At 42.7% G+C, this 17,387-nt stretch overlaps 3 protein-coding genes across 9 annotated transcripts; 2 read left to right on the top strand and 1 right to left on the bottom strand.

Annotated features, from left to right (window-relative positions):
* Positions 1–244: 244 nt before the first annotated feature.
* ATRAD17 (RADIATION SENSITIVE 17) lies at positions 245–10,194 on the top strand. Of its 6 annotated transcripts, none has more exons than XM_048715801.2 (12): positions 245–661; positions 1,222–1,282; positions 2,439–2,521; positions 4,243–4,290; positions 5,243–5,299; positions 5,922–6,021; positions 6,234–6,544; positions 6,667–7,036; positions 7,882–8,007; positions 8,928–9,141; positions 9,214–9,274; positions 9,652–10,194. In XM_048715801.2, exons 1-12 carry the CDS (start codon positions 431–433, stop codon positions 9,880–9,882), a joined length of 1,893 nt encoding a protein of 630 aa, XP_048571758.2. In that variant the 5' UTR covers positions 245–430; the 3' UTR covers positions 9,883–10,194. The 6 variants fall into 6 exon arrangements, with proteins under 6 accessions (XP_048571758.2, XP_048571760.2, XP_048571759.2 ...); XM_048715805.2 differs by having other exon boundaries at positions 522–661; positions 2,435–2,521; XM_048715803.2 differs by lacking the exon at positions 1,222–1,282 and having other exon boundaries at positions 2,435–2,521.
* Positions 10,195–10,477: 283 nt separating this feature from the next.
* Positions 10,478–14,042, top strand: LOC125552307 (small GTPase LIP1). 2 transcript variants are annotated; one of them, XM_048715809.2, is made up of 7 exons: positions 10,478–10,866; positions 11,832–11,923; positions 12,031–12,150; positions 12,542–12,817; positions 12,955–13,008; positions 13,092–13,219; positions 13,391–14,042. In XM_048715809.2, exons 1-7 carry the CDS (start codon positions 10,761–10,763, stop codon positions 13,581–13,583), a joined length of 969 nt encoding a protein of 322 aa, XP_048571766.1. In that variant the 5' UTR covers positions 10,478–10,760; the 3' UTR covers positions 13,584–14,042. The 2 variants fall into 2 exon arrangements, with proteins under 2 accessions (XP_048571766.1, XP_048571765.1); XM_048715808.2 differs by having other exon boundaries at positions 10,491–10,866; positions 12,009–12,150; positions 12,513–12,817.
* A 1,345-nt stretch (positions 14,043–15,387) lies between these two features.
* LOC125552304 (uncharacterized) lies at positions 15,388–17,005 on the bottom strand. The gene has a single exon (XM_048715800.2). It carries the CDS (start codon positions 16,624–16,626, stop codon positions 15,898–15,900), a length of 729 nt encoding a protein of 242 aa, XP_048571757.1. The 5' UTR covers positions 16,627–17,005; the 3' UTR covers positions 15,388–15,897.
* Between the last annotated feature and the right edge of the window lie 382 nt (positions 17,006–17,387).

Genomic DNA, 17,387 nt, shown 5'->3' with positions numbered 1-17,387 from the left:
TAGCCTGGGGCGCCATGTAACCAGGCCCTGCCAACGTGGCAAGTCAGCGGCGACCAGTATGACGCCCTTGATTAAGGCATCGTGCGGTCGACCATGGCGCTCCGGATGCGGGCGTCATGCAAGAAAGGTCATTTTATGGAATATTTTGAAAAATGATTCATTTTGTGCTGAACTTTGGCCAAAGGGCCAGTTTTACCCTTTTTCACGGTTAGAGATGCCCTGGCTCGGCCCACTTGGCCCCATCGCTTCCTTCCACAAGCCGTCTGTTCTCTCTCCCGCTGTCGAGCCGGTTTCCATCCCCGCCTAGACCCAAACCCCAACCCCACCGCGCGCGGCGGAGCAAAGACGAACCCCGCCATCTCGCCGGGCGGTCTCCCGAGCTCTACCCCTAATCCCTAGTCATCGGCACGGGCGGCCCCCGCCGCGTCCAATGGGGAAGCGGCCGCCGCTCGTCGTCCTGTCCTCTTCCTCCGACGACGATGGCGGCGGGGGCCGTTGCACGGCTAGCCGCGGCCCGTCGACGCGCAAGACAAGGACTCCCGCGACGGCGCCGCCGTCGAAGCAGGCGCCGAGCAGCTCGAGGAAGAAGCCGCGGCGCGGGAGCAGCGGGGGAAGGGGGCGCCGTCGTGCTTCGGAAACCGCGCTGTCCGGCTCCCTGAAGGTGCTAAACTCGAGTTACAGTTCTGCTTGCAGTTACAAATGCTGTATGGTGCGCGTAGCTAGTACTGTGATCCGGTTGATCTTAGAGGAATGTGATATACTCTGACTTATCGGATTGGGTACCCATGGTTACTTTCAGTGGTCATGATTCTGAACTCAAATTTGGGTCGATGCATTTGTTGATAGTTAAGTTTCACGATTCCTGTGTTCTGCATTAGCTGGATGCGAACATTAGCTCAAAAACTAGATCACCGTTACCCCCCACCACCACAAACAAAAAATAACCCTTGTATACCATTTCATGTTCATTTCAGTGGCAATAAAATAAGTGGCAGTGTTTGCTGACAAGAGTTCTGAACTAGATATCGCAGAATGTAGATATATTTCTTATCAGTGACAACCACTTGAGATTGAACTTGCGCTCTTGTATGATTAGTGATCTTAAACTTACAAGGAGATTTGAGCCTGATTTCAACCAGAGCTACAAGCTGATTTATTGCAAATGTCTCTCCTGTTAAAATAGCTCGATGCTTTACTGACGTGTTCTCTCGTCTTGTAAAGGATGAATTCGACATGCTAACTGAAGATTTTTCGGAATGTCTAAATGACTTGGGCGTGTCAGGTACTTTACCTAGCCAACTCCCATTTTTTATTCATACGATACAAACACCTTTTCGAGCTCCCCCCCCCCCCCCCCCCCCGCGCGCGCGCGCACACGCGCGCGCCAGTTAAACCAACACAAATTGCATTGCTATTTGAGTGGGGTGCTGTTCATTGTTCAACATACTAAGTTGTTTCGTCACTACTTGACTGGGAAGTTTACATAGTGTTATATTTAAGCTGCTCAATTGACTATGTTTTGTACAGTGTAGCTCAGTTAAATCATGGATTCTTTGGTACTTGATAAAACTCCCTAAAGTTGCAACCTTTTTTATATAGATTTTAGAACACTGGACATATGCTCAATTAGATGTTCTTTGCAGTACCGGAGCTATGATGCTTGCCTACATCAGCATGTATATATTTCATGATTGCCACAGTTCTAAATAATACGCTAACAGAACATCTGGGAAATGAGACGCTGTCCTGTAGGCTGTGTTGCTTACCTACTTGTCAGTGATCTTTTGTATCAGACACGATAGTGTCAATGTGAAAATCTTCATGTATGGAAGACTATATAGTTTGATTGGGCTCAGCAATCTTCGAATAACTCAGCAGCTCAAGAGGCTCCTTTGAAAGGAAACCAGTTATCCATATCACTTCCAGCATATGTTTAATTTGATTTCATACTTGATCATTACGTTTGCTGCTTAGAGAACTTGTTCTATATTTATTTAAGCCACACAGGATCCTCTTGCAAGGAATATAAATGTTGGCTAATAAAGTGTTCTGTTACTTTGGGATGAATGTTGTGCATTAAGCCATGGCCATAGACAATTTTTTTTACCCCTTTTTTGCTGACTTGACTTTTCCTGGCCTTTTGCGGCATGGACAAGCAGCGAAATGACGTGCAAGAATCAGCCATATAACAAAATCTCAACCATCTGGATACTTACACTATATAGCCCACATAGGTTTCTATTCTTGAGTAATGTTAATAGTTCCTCTCTTTCCTATTTGTAGATTACCAAGATTTTTCTTCCAGAGAATTCTGACATGTTCATGCCTTTATTTCTTGTCGTTTCTAAAAATGTAGCAAAATTATTACATAAGTAAAGCTACCTTTGTCTATAACCCTGTAAGTTTTTAAATATGTTGATTAGTCTACTTCTAGGCAGGGTCTATGCGTCAAACGGAAGAGCTTTGGATTGACAAGTATAAACCACTCTCATCGGGAGAGCTTGCTGTTCACAAAAAGAAGGTTGGTCACTTTTCTGTTGTAGCTACATATATACTCCCTCCGTCCCATAATATAAGAGCGTTTTTGACACTACACTAGTGCAAAAAACGCTCTTATATTATGGGATGGAGGGAGTATATATTATGATATGCATATTGTCTATATCATTGGTTTTATTTCATTCTGTGATGGACCTGCTTGGTTTAATCTCTTAAGGTACTGCACCATCTGTAAATATATTTTTGCATTAAGCGTCCTGGCTTTCAAAACCTTTGTACTGCATCAGGGTGTTGATGTATGAATTGAAGTTGTTCATAGTTGAGTTTCACCATGCGTAAAACCAAGGTTTATGAGTCGAGTTGCTGTCGTACTTACTCATAGACTATCTGTGACTAGTCTCATCTGCTACTGGATTAGTCAAATACTGGCCTTGCATTAGACTTGCTACAAATGCGACAACTACTAGCCTATGCTACACAATTTGGAGGAGGGAGGCAAAATTACATGGCTACATGCTGAATCAGAAGCACAGTATCTTGATATCAGATTGCCAGAGGCACATGTAAACAATTACTTGCTGAATCAGAGTCCACAAGCTAATCACAATTTCATATGAAGATAAACTACACAACTAACACATGTACATGCTGCTCATACTAGATACTAATCATCTAACTATTTGCTAGTCAGCTGCACACTAGATAGTACCTACACAGCGAGGCGTGAGAGGCAGGAGAGGAGCGCAGAGCAGAGCAGGAGGAAGGAGAGGAGGGGGTTCACTTATCTGAGGCCTGAGCTTGGTGGTGGTGACAACCTTCAGTCGCCCCTACAGTGGGCAGCGGCTTGACCTGAGGAAGACAGGGAGCTAGGGTTGATCCGGGCTCGCTAGGAGGTGTATCTCCTTCAGGATGGGCTTGATCTGATGTGAGCTCAATCTGATAATGGGCTGTTGTACACTGAGTTGCGCAATGTTACCCTTGACCAGTCGACTAATCACTCACTTTTCCAACCAGTTGAGTTGAGACCCTTGTATTGACTCATAGACCAGTAGAGTGATTCTCAATCATTGCGATAGAGTAACTTTTACAGAAGTACAGATTTGATGTAAAAACTATCACACACCTACAGATTTAAGGACCAATTTCACAGAACTACAGATTTCGGGTATTTTATATTAAATCATTATGGGTTTAACCACACACCCAGTTTCCTATCCAATCTGACTGCCCGGACCCATTATGATTTCTTTCAGCAGCAATGTACCCATGTTGTGTCCAGAAATTTTTCTGAACAATCAATGCAGTGAAGATATTGCTCAATTTTGGTGTTCAAGATTGTGCATATGCTGCTTTGAATATGGTATGGATGGCTCAGTGAAGATATTGCTCAATTTTGGTGTTAAAGATTGTGCATATGCTGCTTTGGATATGGTATGGACGGCTCAGTGAAGATATTGCTCAAATTTTTACCATGCCGACAGCAGGAGTATGTGTGGGGTTAGTGGTCCAGAGGGGTTTCTCGTGCATCGCTACGGAGAGGCTGCATGATGGCCCCTGTGTGGTCAGGTCAGATGGGAAAATTTGGCGCATGGTTGATCCTATAGCTAGATACAAAATGCCCTGCACATGTGATTATGTGAATTTGACCCTCAAAAACAGTTTTGTGATAATCTGTACATTAAACAGTAGTTTATAAAATGAGCAGGAACTTTCTATGCGTAATATTCATTTGTCTCCTTGTAGGTTGAAGATGTAAAGAACTGGTTGGAAGAAAAGCTGAAGGCACCAAAGGTGATTGTTCTTTGAATGCACTGAATAGGAAAAAAATTCCAACTTAGTGGAATATGTTTAGGATAATCTGCATATTCACCGAGGTCATGATATATTAACTCTATGAGATGGGTTAGGATAATCAGAAGATAAGCTACTGCAAACCAGATGGGACTATTCTTCTGTTATTTCCACTTACAGTTCTCAAATTGGCATTGATTGCTTTTATCAGTACCTAGAACGGTCACTGATTAGTATTTTCTGGGGGCATGTAGAATGCACTTGCATCCTTGAGGTGTACCAGTGCACTAGGCCATAAAAACACACCTAAAAGTCACAAAAAATTCTGACATTAACAGATTAACTAGTGGCATAAAGATAATACACGCATATCCAAACTTGGTTCACAATTTCATTAACGAAGAGGACGATGAGGCTATTAATAGTACCAATTCACATCTAGCATCAATATATCGTTGTGGCACTATTCACAGACCAATTTGTCCTTTTTGTTTCTTGAGTTGTGTGTGAAATTTAAATTCTAAAAATTTATGAAATGGTATGTACATGCTGTTAATTTCTTTTAGATTTTGTAAATGCTTTTTGAAGTTTAAACTGGAGGCCTAGTGCACTAGAACACCTCAAGATTCTAGTACTCCCCCTCCCCCCCCCCCCCCCCCCCCCCCCCCAATTTTCCACGCCTACTCCTAGAAACCTCTTCAACTTGAAACATTCTGAATCAGTCCATTGTTGCCTGTGATGGTGAGAAAGGGATTTAAATTCAAATTTTACCAAATATATCTTGCACCTTGAACTTCTAGGCATGAATTAGTTACCGTTTCTTATTTTTATGTACAACCTCTGTAAACTAATATAAGACCGTTTAGATCTAAATGGTCTTATATTAGTTTACAGAGGGAGTATTATTTTTCATAATAGAGAAATACTGACAGTGCATATGCAAAATTTGCAGGGAACATTTGGAGGACGGAGTCTTGTCCTTACTGGCCAAGCTGGTGTTGGAAAATCTGTATGTACTTCCTTCATGCTTGTATTCTCACAGTATTTCATATTCATTTGCGGAACCATAAATAGTCAAGGCATGTCATCAATTGTATCAAATCAGCTGGGGTAGCATTTTGATTCTTAGTGACATGATATGGCACATCATGAATCCAGGTTCTACTTGACCTGTTGAAAATCCAACCCATTTGTGGTAGTAGTGGATAAAATACAAGGTTAGAAGTTTTTTGTTGTTGTAAAAACAAAAAAAGGAGAATACATGCCCAACTTGAAATACCACCCATTTTGGGTAATAGCAGATCAAAGAAAAAAAAGAAGAGAATTCACCCCCAACTTGAAATAATATTGATAACAGAACTGCGGTGCAGCACCCCCTTTTCTCTAAAAAAAGAAATGATATCATGAATGCTAGTGGCTTTTAGTCGACACAAATGCATCCTCCAACTGTCTGTACTCCTTTTCTTTTGTTTGTGGTAGTTTTTTTTTTTTTGCATCTCCTCATTTGCCAAGGAGGATGTTACTTCTCAATGCTTAAGCTAAGAGAAGAACACGATAATTAACTATCAGTATTTTTGTTTGTTGAAGTATTAACTGATAAGTGATAATTTACTACTTGTTGCTTACCGCAGGCAACTGTCAAAGCGATTGCTGCTGAGATAGGAGCTGACTTATGTGAGTGGACAACCCCAGTACCAACACTATGGGCTGAGCTTGTGCATGCTAATTCAGGTAACCTATCTTTGAGGTCTAAACTTTCTCCCTTAGTCTGCAAATTATCTGCAAGATAATGTTCTGATAAAAGTATGGTCAAAGTCCATGCACTTCTATTGTATTCATGATTTACTATTTAGTAGTCTAGTACGTAATCAGCTTTCCATTTATGACTCGCGAGCGCCTTTTATTAATTGATTATTCTTTTTCTTTTCAATGACCATTTGCAGAACTTGAGTATGTATCCAAGTTGGAAGAATTTGAAAATTTTGTGAACAAGATAAGGAAATACTCATTGCTTTCTCCAACCAGCATTGGATCCCCAAAAAAGCTAATTATCATTCTGATTGATGACATCCCTGTAACAAGTGGAAAAGCTTCATTTGCAAGACTGGGGAAATGTTTAACAGGACTAATTCAAAGTACTCAAATACCAACTGTCATTTCACTTACTCACCATCACAAAAATGAGGCTAATGATACTGCAACGTGGAACTCCGAGGAACTTGAGTCCTTGCTTCAAGGTGCTGGTGCTCATAAGGTACACTTGCCCAGTATAACTATAACTGCAGATTTTATTTGGCAGCTTTTATTATCATAATGGTAACAAGTTTTTGAACTTCGGTGCATGTCCCTCATAGTGCACCATTAATATCTATGCAGATTGTTTTCAATCCGGTAACCGTAAGTTCTATAAAAAAAATTCTTCTTAGGATATGCAAACAAGAAAGCTCTGGCACAACTGAAGAATTAGTGCATCAAATTGCTACATCTTGTGGAGGTGATATCAGACATGCGATAATGTCTCTTCAATACTATTGTCTTAATCCACGAAGGCTAGATTCTGCATTGGCAATAAGTGCTTCTTTGTCGGATTTAAAGGGTCATGCTACTCTAGCTCCAGCGCAGGACTGTTATGGCCTCGGCTCTGTAATTCATTCTCCATGCGGAAGGGATGAGACACTTACATTATTTCATGCATTAGGGAAGTTTTTGCACAATAAAAGGGAAACACATGGTGATGTCAACATTGGTACGTAATGATTATACCATCTTCTGTACAATTTTCTTCTTTACTTTGGTTCCTTTTCAAATAGATCTTCATTTCGCGGTGTGGTTAATTAAAACAGCATATATTGATTTAAATTGAAATGTCTATATATTCTTTATTTTTCTGAAGGTTGTTTCGTGGAACATATTTATTCACATTTTTCTAATTGACTTGTTTGAACTAGACAGAATTCCATCTTATATGCTAGTCCCTCAGTTCCAAAATAAGTGTCGTGGTTTTATTTGAACTGAAACCACAACACTTATTTTGGAACGGAGGGAGTAGTTCATTTTCTATGCTAGTTTCTTTTGTACCTATACAGTCGTTTATTGAACAATGACCACACATCCTTTTCAGTCTATCTGATCTAACTTTAACATATAAGTTCTATAGTGATGTACCTTTATTGTTTATTGTAGAATATTTTCTTCGTTTGGCTATTCCTGTCTGTTTTTGCAGCATTTATCATGGTTGGAATTTGTGCTTGATTTATATTACCTTCATTTTCCTTAATTTACTTTGTCGTCTCAAAATAAGTGTCGCTGACTTAGTACAAAGTTTTACTAAATCAACGACACTTATTTTGGGACGGAGGGAGTACTTACTTGATTTCCATGTCTTGAATTCCACATTTTCGATAATGAATCGTGGTTACTGGCTACACACCAGTACAGTCTACTTTGTACCTTTTGCCTGGGTTAACAGTTTTTTTACTGGACTATGGGATGGAAGGTTGTGTTTTTCAGCATGTGTGGGAGAGCGGTGTTCATCATTTATATATAACTTAGCTTTTGGTCTCTGAACCTTTGTCATATTTTGTGTTGTAGATCTGGATTCATTTTCTCTCAAAGAACAGCTAAGAAGGAATCCACTAAAAATGGATGTTCCAGAGATGATTCTTTCTCAAGCACACGGAAAAGTACGGACTGTTGCTGACTTTCTACATGAAAATGGTAAACAGTAGAGAGCTCTACTTATATAAGGAGCATTATGAATATGAGTTTGCTTTTGTTCTTTTTATCTTATGCTCGCTCTTGAATATGAGTTTACTTGATTGTACATGGCGGGCTACATCATATGAGTTTTACTTGATTGTACATGTCGGGCAACATCATGTATTATGGAGTAAATTTCATGAAAACACTAGGTGAAAACATAAACCTGCAGAGATAAGGATTGATTCCACAAAGCTGCAAATTTAGGGATCAATGCTATCGCAAAACTACTAAATTCCTGCCCAAACTCACACGTCATGCTCACTAATCCTGGACTGGTTCCATCTAGTAAGCCAAATCACTTGACCTCTGATCCAACATGGCAATTTTCAGCATGGAAATGATCAAGAATTTGAGAGCAACATATGGGCCCGGATGGTCAGACCAGGTGGCGATATAGGTGCACCCCAGAGCATCGTAGTTTTTGAGATACAATCGACCCCTAAATATCTAGTTCTGGGAAATTGGTCCTTAAACCTGTAGTTTTATGATAGTTTTAACATCAATCTGGTTTCGCGCGATATACTGTATACTGCACAATTATGCTTGTCAGAGGCTCACAGCTGCCAGTTGATCTCATGCTCATTTGTGAAACAGTGATTCTAGAACTACCAAAAATACTCATGTGGATGTAGGGCGCTATAGACAAGTTGCTGCTTTAACTAAACATGCTGTATTTATGTTAACTTCTGTCATGCATCACTGCCGGTCACATGAACATGAATCAATGAGCCATATAATTGGTATATTCTAATATGACTAAATTCTAGTTTTGTACCCTGACTCTAGCTTCTTTATAGGAAATAGTGTGCTCAACTATTGACAGTACGTTCTCACTATTTTTTAGTTGTTAATGAATTCGTATTGATGTTTTACAGTTGTTGATTTCATCGACGATGATGCTGTTGATGATGCATGGGTTGTGATGTCATATTTGAGTGAGGCAGACTGCCTTCTTGCTGGCAGTCCAATCGCATCGGCTCATTGGACTGTAAATGAATCAAATGAGTCAGAAAACATGTCACAACTTATTGCTGCTTCTGTTGCAGCACGAGGAGTTCTTTTTGGAAATGCACATCCCTCACCCTCAAGGTACCTGCTTATCAATACAATTCTTTTAAGGATCCTGGGCTAATAATTTTTTCTCTGATTTGACCTAAGCAGATGGCATACAATACGCAGCCCGAAGGTCTGGCAAATTGAGCGTACATTTCGATCCACAAAGGTAATTGACACCATGCTACCTTTCATGCATTTAACTTGATCTTGAAAAATGAGTTATGTATCCATCTTTGTGCACGTTGTCTTCTGTAATAAAGAAAATACATCGTGAGCGTCACTGTATGCTGATATCACATTTTTCTTCTTTTTGATTGAAGTCATCATGTATAAAATTTCGTTCTAGACTTTTGAGACATCCAGGTGCTCTTCATTTGAATATATAAATCTCATTTTACTTTAATGTTGTACCGTGCTGATGAAAGTTCATAGCTGTACTTAGATCAGTGTGGCGCTGATCAGTTTTCCATTTTCATTCTATTCATGTTTGTCAGCTGGCATCTGATGATCAGTAATTTCGTTTTGCTGGAAACAACAATGCAGGGTCTGATTCTTAAAGAAAGATTTGATCCGTCCAGCACGTCTGGTTCTCGCAACTTCTCCGACGTGGTCACTGACTTCAGGCCTTTCGAGAGATGGATAAGCCCCCACAATGATATGGCCAGAAACAACCCCTCGCGCCACGACGTCGCAGGTGGCCCAAACTCCATTGATATGCTTGGTGCTGAAGGGAGTAACTGTGAAGAAGATGAAGATGAGATAGAAGAATGGTAAAAGTACAACCATGCTGATCTATCTCATATCAGATGTAATCTAGTTTGGTAGAGAGATTTTTCTTTTGAGGGGTTTTGGTAGAGATCTTTAGGAACTACTACCTCTGTAACTAAGTACTATAAGACGCTTTTGAAGTTTAAATTGAACTGCAAAAACATCTTATATTTAGTTACGGAGCTAGTATAGTAGAGCAACATGTAAAACGTCAGAAGTACCTCTGAGTGGTTGGGTCATGTGTTTTTGGCCATGTTCGTTATTTCTGCGCAGTCCAACTGCCTACTACTGTTTGGCTCGCTTCCATTTCCTCGGTCAGCACAGCAAGTTGCATGCTCGCCGACGCCGTGCGTGTGTGTGACGCAAGCAATCAGTGCGCGTTTGGCCGATACGCGCAGCAAATCCCGTGTCAAAGGAAAGAACAATCCCGAGCTAGATCATGCGCCCCAGTGTCAGATCAGATGCAGGAGATCTCAGATGTTGACTTACTGTACGGCGTCATGTGCCACACGGCCAAGAGGATCCAAGCGTGCATTCTTTAATCCAAGGTCAATCCTGCGCGTAAGATTCACATCGCCATCACAATCCGCCAACCGATAAAAAAGGAAGAAAAGAGAAGAGAAGAGAAGAGCAGAGCATCGACCGACACGCACGCCAAACGCAACTCTCGTCTCTCCCGTCAGCGTCAGGCCATCGTTCGCACCCGCCACGACCCCCCTGAAAACTGGAATGCTCCTTCGCGGCTGGTGCTTCAGCCCTCCTCGCCTGAGATTCCTTCCGTCGCCGCCGCCTCCTGCCCGCCCGGCGGCTCGAATCGCGCCCACCGCTCTCGTGATCTAGCCTCGTTGAGGGCGCGGCCGTGCCGGGCGCCGGCGCCGGCGGCCATGTTCTGGAAGGACAGCAGCGCCCGGAGCAGCAGCAGCAGCGGCCGGGAGCAGAGCGGCGTCGGGCCCTTCGGCCAGGTGCGCGTCCTCGTCGTCGGCGATTCAGGTCCGTCCTCTCCTCCCCGTGCCTCCCGTCCCGTCTGTGACTCCCTGGAACCTCTGGTGGTCGGCGAATGGCGTGAGATTGGGAGAACGTAGAATAGGCATGTGTTATTGATGATCGTGAATTGCCTATTGAGAGCCTGTTCGTCAGTGTCCGGTTCCGCCTTCGTCCTCGGATCACACATGGTGAACAAATCGAGTACAGAAAGGAGTGTTGTGAGTTGGGTCGGGACAATGGTCCATCCTTCTGAACTTTTCCTGCTTGGATGTGGGTGATTGGGAGGCCTAATGGAGTGGGAGACACTCGTCCCTTTGCCCTTGTACCACTACATTTGTTTACTTTTTGTATGTACAAATCATTCAGTAAGCACGCCAATCAATTTTAGAAAATCCTTTCCTTGGGCGCAAAAAAAATCTGACCGAAAGATCACCAAGTGCAACCTTCGTTTCACATATGCTTCAATGCACTTAATATTTGGGTCTTGGAGGGGAGATAACTGCAATAGGGAGTTTTGCTGTGGCAACTACGGACTATAGCCGTATTCAGTGGTATAGAAGGATTTTCTCTCTTTTTTCTGAAACAAGTATTGTGGTGTCTGCAATTTGTGATGTTGTCCTGCTATGCGTCATGCCATGATCTGGACTACAACATGAAGCAATGCCAAGTAAAATCTGAACTAGGGCCATGCGTGGAACCTGGTTATTTATTTGTTATAAGCTCCTTATTGCATCCGCCGCCCTTAGAAACACAGAAAAAATATATTCAATGCAACCTTCTACTGTATTTTCTGAACTGTGCTCAACTGCCCATACAAGTTACTCTGTTACACCAACAGTGGCTGAACCTTTTGTATGCGCCTGAGAATCGGTAGTCAAAAAACCACACCATAATTGCATGCTGTTGTACTCTTCTGAATATGGTGGTTCTTCAGTTGTATTAAATTTTAATATTGCTCTTATTTCTCTCAGGTGTTGGTAAATCTTCACTGGTGCATCTCATCTTAGAAGGATCTGCTATTGCTCGACCAGCTCAGACAGTAGGATGTGCGGTGGGCATTAAAGTAGGTGCTCTTGCTCTGTGCTTTCCCAGCTTGTACCATTTGCACTTTTTTAAATCCACTTACATTGTCACTGTTATTATTTCAGCATGTTACTTGTGGAAGTGCAGGGGGGTCTTCTAATAACATCAGTAATGATGCTGAAAGGAATTTCTTTGTTGAGCTTTGGGATGTCTCAGGGCATGACCGCTACAAAGCTTGTCGTTCGATTTTCTATACACAAATCAATGGTAAATGACGTTTTTCTCTTAATTACCAGCGTGTTACTGCTCTATATATCTTGGTACCCAGCACGGCCTATCTTTAGTAGTTTCGTACTGTATGAGCAAGCTGATCTATTTTAGTTGTTATTTGACCCAAAAACCCTTCAAGGGAAGGATTTGTTTTTATATTTGCAGCTGCTAATGCCTAAGTCCTGAGATTGTAACAGCTCTTTTGTATTTGTTGTTCTTGCTCCACTTAGTTCAGCAGCTTCAGCTGATGAAACCTCTTAGAAACACTCGTTCTTCTTTAGATCCATAGAGAAATACTTATTACAACAGTTTTTTTTCTTTCAAATACAACATTCACTGTTCCCAACATTGTCCGTCAGGTGTCATTTTTGTTTATGACCTCTCCCAGAGGAAGACCAAGACAAATTTGAATAAATGGGCAGTTGAAGTTGCGGAAACAGGCACCTTTTCAGCCATACTTGGATCTGGTGGACCAGGAGGACTTCCAGTGCCTTACCTTGTAATTGCTAACAAAGTGGATATTGTTCCAAGCGATGGCTCTAGAGTCAGAAGTGGAAGTATTGTTGATCTTGCTCGTCAATGGATTGAAAAGCGGGGTCTTCTTCCTCGCAGTGAAGAACTTCCGCTCACAGAGAGCTTTCCTGGGAACTCTGGTCTCATCTCGGTTAGGTTTCTTGTTGAATACCTTCTGCTCATCTCTTGCTCTACATTCAATTTACGTTCTTTTATGGAACAGCCATCTTTTTTCGTTCTTTGTCATTTCAGTTATTTTTTGCATAACATGCTAACCTTTGATTGCAGGCTGCCAAAGAAGCAAGATATGACAAAGAAGCTGTGACCAAGTTTTTCCGCATGGTTTGTTTCAACTATTTCATTGATTTGCTTTTTCATACTTCCTTTTTTTTCATCTGCTAATGCTGTTGGGATGCATCTTTCAGTTGATCAGGAGAAGATATTTCTCGAACGAACCTGCTGTGCCAAGTCCCTGGTCTCTTACTCCAAGGGAAGATAGCATCCTTCCTGTAGTGACTCGCAAAGATGATGCCGATAGCTTTCAAAGGAAAAGGTGAGCATGCCTAACATGAAAAAAATTCAACTCCCCCACTCAAAGAAATCACAACGCATACAAATAAATGGAAAGCAAAGTATAAAGGAGAACTTTTTTGTCACCCCAAGCATAACTGTGAGCCCATATTAAACATGTTGTATAGTTGCACTTATGCACACATTTTTGCAGCTATAGCGGCGAGGACTTCATGTTCAATGGGGTACCACCACTGCCGGCACAAAGGAACCTCCCACCACCACCAACTCTCGACCCACAGCTGCCGGTGTTTTCTTCAGATAACTACAGATATCACAGATTCTCCTCGCCATCGCTTACTGAGATGAGCAGCAATAGAACAAGCCGTGAAAATTTTAATGTATAATGCAGCGGATGTCAAAAGGCTTAAAGGGCATCACCTGCTACCTGGGAAGCATATGGCATCTGCTGCCTTGGTGGTGTTGGATTCCAGCTGGTATCGTGAACCATCCGATGCCTTCCTTTGCAGCATACGGAAGGTGCCCAGTTGGTCTTCTTTGTTGGCCTAGTCTCTAGCTGATTGCTAGTGGCGACTCCTGTATTCTTTTTCCTCCATACCTGTTCATTCAATATAGTGATTACTTGTCATTTCCATAATGCAAGTAACTGGAAAATGGCACCCCGGTTCGAGAAATACATAGCAAAAGAGCAGGGGACAATGGACTATACAGTGATATAGGATAAAAATATCTTTAGTGTTGCATTTTCTGTAACTTATAAATTAGGAATTGGAGTGGCCTGAAACTTCTTAGGGCCGATGCAAGATTTTAAAAGGTGGGAACAGGAAAAACATAGTAATAATATACTCCCTCCGTCTTAAAATAAGTGTCTTGAGCTTAGTGCAAATTTGTACTAGAGCTAGTACAAAGTTGAGACACTTATTTTGGGACGGAGGGAGTATCATTTATTTGAATGTTTCCTCACATGTGGTGGCGCGCATATGCACCTTATAATACTCGATTTTTCTCGAGGAAAATATGACATTGTTTGTTGATTGCCTGATTGCATCTGCAATAGCACTTTGAGTTTAATTTAGCTAGCTAGTTTACATAAAAAATAAAGGCGTGTGCGTGTCTACCATCCTTCAATCCACATGATCAATATATCCATTATTTGTGTTTCACTTTTTTTTTCCTTCATTTTCTGTGTGTGCTCCCAACGCGAATTCATAATGCCCCTAAACACAAGAATGTCTTAACTGAGAAGGCCCGTGCTCAGACTCTGGTAATTACTCCTTGGAGTACTCCATTCATTCCTTCCCCAAACACAAGGAATATTAGTTTTTTTCTAAGTCAATCTTTTAAAGTTTATTCAAGTTTATATGAAAAATAGACCAACGCCTATAATACCAAATAAATATAGTAGTATAACAGCATTTCATGATGCATCTACTGGAATTGAGTTGCTATTGTTTTTTAACCTATAAACTTTGTCAAAAGAAAATTATATCCACAAGGCAAATTCATAATGCCCCTAACACAGGTATGCATGCCTCTTCGATGAGAAGACCTTCTTCTTATATACTCCCTCTTTTTTGTGTGCATGTTTTTTTTTCTGCGCATGTTTGTATATACTCGCTCTGTTCCTAAATATAAGGTGTATTAGTTTTTCAAAATGTCAAACATTGTCTATGTTTGACCAAGTTTATAGCAAAATATATAACGATCTACCATACTAAATAAATAAAATAAAAATATATATTTTCATCGTGAATCTAGTGATAATGATTTGGTATTTTAGACATTGATATTTTTGTCTATAAACTTGGTCAAAGTTAGAGAAGTTTGACCTTTGAAAGAATAATACACCTTACATTTAGAAACGGATGCTTGTTCAAGAAAAGAAAAATGTCCTGGAGACATTGATCTTGTTAGTGGAACAAGGGGCATTTCTTTTATCACATGAAACAACTCAGATTGAGCTTACATGTGTGCATCTATATAGTTTCCACTACCAAATTTCAGTTCAAATGCTACTGTTTGTCTTCAGAATTAAAACATCGAGATGGGGTAAAGGGACTTGGAAGAAAAATGAAATCCTTTTAACCCCGCAAAAAAGAGAGATAAAACTGTCCATTCATAACTGATGTCTAGCTAATAGTGTCCACCGGATACATACATGCATACAAAGATCACAAGAAAAACAATGTGTACACGCGCCAATATCTCGCCAAGCACGAGATTTAATTTAAGTAACACATAAACATCACCACATACATTATACTCTTTTTTTTAAGTTACCACATACATTATACTTACTAGAGTAATTAATCTCTTGATACAAGGTAATTCAAAAAACACCCCATCAAGAACAAGAGCATACGCGCGCACGCAGGCACGTAACGTACAGTACGTAAACCCTAGATATATATCTAGTAGGACCACACAATTAAAGCTTAATCAACATCATCTTCTTCACCTGAATCGGTCGACGGCTGGACCCCATCTCGCACCGCGTCCATCGATCTGACGGCCACATCACGGTCACGCCACCGACCATCGCTCCAGCATCACACAACTCTTCTTCCTTTGTCTTCTAGTAGTGGTACGTATTTTCCCAGCCAGGAAATAATAGTATTGGAGGGAAATAATTAACAGTAGCAACGGCACGCCGGGATCACGTACGTGCGTACGCGGCGCGGCGGGGTGATTGTCACGATACTAGAGGCGGAGGAGGCGGCGGAGGCCGTCGGCGGCGGCCGCCTCAGCGTTGCAGGACGGGGCAGGCGGCACCACCTTGCCGGCCGTGGCGGAGTGGGGAGACGCTTTGACGACGAGGGAGAACCTGGGCAGCGGCAGGCTGCTGGGCGGCGGCGCCAGCGCGTGCAGCAGGTCCTGCACGCAGCTCCGGGCCAGCTCCTGCTCGAGGTCGTCCAGCGCCTCGGTCACCGCCGGCGCGGGCGGCAGTGGCGCCGCCCGCTCCAGCGGCTTCTTCTTCTTCTGCTCCCTTGCCGGTTCTGCGGTCGGCGGCTTGGCCGGCCTCCTCCTCCTGTCTCTCTGGCTCAGCTGGCGTGAGGCCGCAGGGGGCGCCGCTGCCGGCGCGACGGTCGTGGGCGGTGCCGGCCTGACGGCACGTGGCGGTGTCGGAGGTGGTGGGTAGGGGAAAGTGGCGTACTTGGTGGCGGTGGGCGGGAGCGGCAGGAGCGGTGGCTGGTTGGACGGCAGGAGAGGGAGAGACGGCGACGAGTATATCGGCGGCCTGGCGTACGCATACGGGAGAGCGGGGGCGGGGGCGGAGTTCCATGCGCCGCTTTTCTGGAAGTGATGGTACTGCGGGCACGTGCGGGAGGAGCCGTACGCGCCGTGCGGCCTCGCCGGCCTCCCGCCATAGACGCCCCTCTTCGGGTACTCGAAGCTTCCGGAAGAACGATCCAGCAGAACGTTCTCCATGTCAAACTAGATAGGAGTAGGAGGAGAAGAATTAAGAGAGCAAGAAGAAATAAAGAAGGATGGGAATGAAGTGGAAGAACTTGTATTAGTTTTGCATGAAATCTGCAAGAAGAAGCTAGCTACTCGTAGATCCTTGGGAAGAAAAACAACAAGGATGCTAGCTAGGATCGATCGATCGATCGGGGGTTTTAGATCGAGAAGAGATCAAGAACATGCAAGAAGGGGAAGTGGACCAAAAAGATGGAAGCTATCTATATCAGTGATGAAGAACCGAAGAAAAGGCCGGCCGGCGCTCTATCTACGGTGGAGAGGAGAGGAGGGAGCAGCTAGCCAATGCATGCACTAAGCCCACCCTGGCCTCCGGGCTACAGCTCTAGGGGGTGCAACGCCCTCTCTTTTATAGAGCAAGGCTGATGAGATGGGCTGGTTGGTTGGTTGAGTACTGTGGGGGGTGATTTGACCTCACATAAACTATCTTCCTCGAACTTTCTTGTGTGTTACTAATGGCAGGTTTGCACGTGTTAATTTTACTATGGCATGGGGGTTAGAAACTTTTGCTGATGCCCCTCTAGAGGATGGTAATTACTGATTCCTTGCCTCTCCCGGAGCATTATTCGGAGAATGGCATTCATGGATAGATGTCTTATTCTTGGCAAAAGAACCTCGTCTTTTTATTTTTGCGGGGAAAAGAACCTCATCTTTATATATTTCTAGCTTTAGGTTGCGTTCGGTATGGGAGGTGGTTCCAACTATTCTAGCAT

This window comes from Triticum urartu, chromosome 4A (genome assembly GCF_056163025.1).
Source record: "Triticum urartu cultivar PI428250 chromosome 4A, HENAU_Tu73, whole genome shotgun sequence".
Classification (NCBI taxonomy): domain Eukaryota; kingdom Viridiplantae; phylum Streptophyta; class Magnoliopsida; order Poales; family Poaceae; genus Triticum; species Triticum urartu.
The sequence above is the reverse complement of the archived record's forward strand: the minus strand, read 5'-3'. Positions and strand labels throughout refer to the sequence as shown.

Excerpts from the sequence above, each read along its gene's own strand:
- ATRAD17 (XM_048715801.2), top strand. The coding sequence starts at position 431 with ATGGGGAAGCGGCCGCCGCTCGTCGTCCTGTCCTCTTCCTCCGACGAC. Across the intron at positions 5,300-5,921 it reads AAGCTGGTGTTGGAAAATCT|GCAACTGTCAAAGCGATTGC; the intron begins GTATGTACTTCC and ends TGCTTACCGCAG. Across the intron at positions 9,275-9,651 it reads GTACATTTCGATCCACAAAG|GGTCTGATTCTTAAAGAAAG; the intron begins GTAATTGACACC and ends ACAACAATGCAG.
- LOC125552307 (XM_048715808.2), top strand. The coding sequence starts at position 10,761 with ATGTTCTGGAAGGACAGCAGCGCCCGGAGCAGCAGCAGCAGCGGCCGG. Across the intron at positions 12,151-12,512 it reads TTTCTATACACAAATCAATG|GTGTCATTTTTGTTTATGAC; the intron begins GTAAATGACGTT and ends ATTGTCCGTCAG. Across the intron at positions 12,818-12,954 it reads GGAACTCTGGTCTCATCTCG|GCTGCCAAAGAAGCAAGATA; the intron begins GTTAGGTTTCTT and ends CTTTGATTGCAG.
- LOC125552304 (XM_048715800.2), bottom strand. The coding sequence starts at position 16,626 with ATGGAGAACGTTCTGCTGGATCGTTCTTCCGGAAGCTTCGAGTACCCG.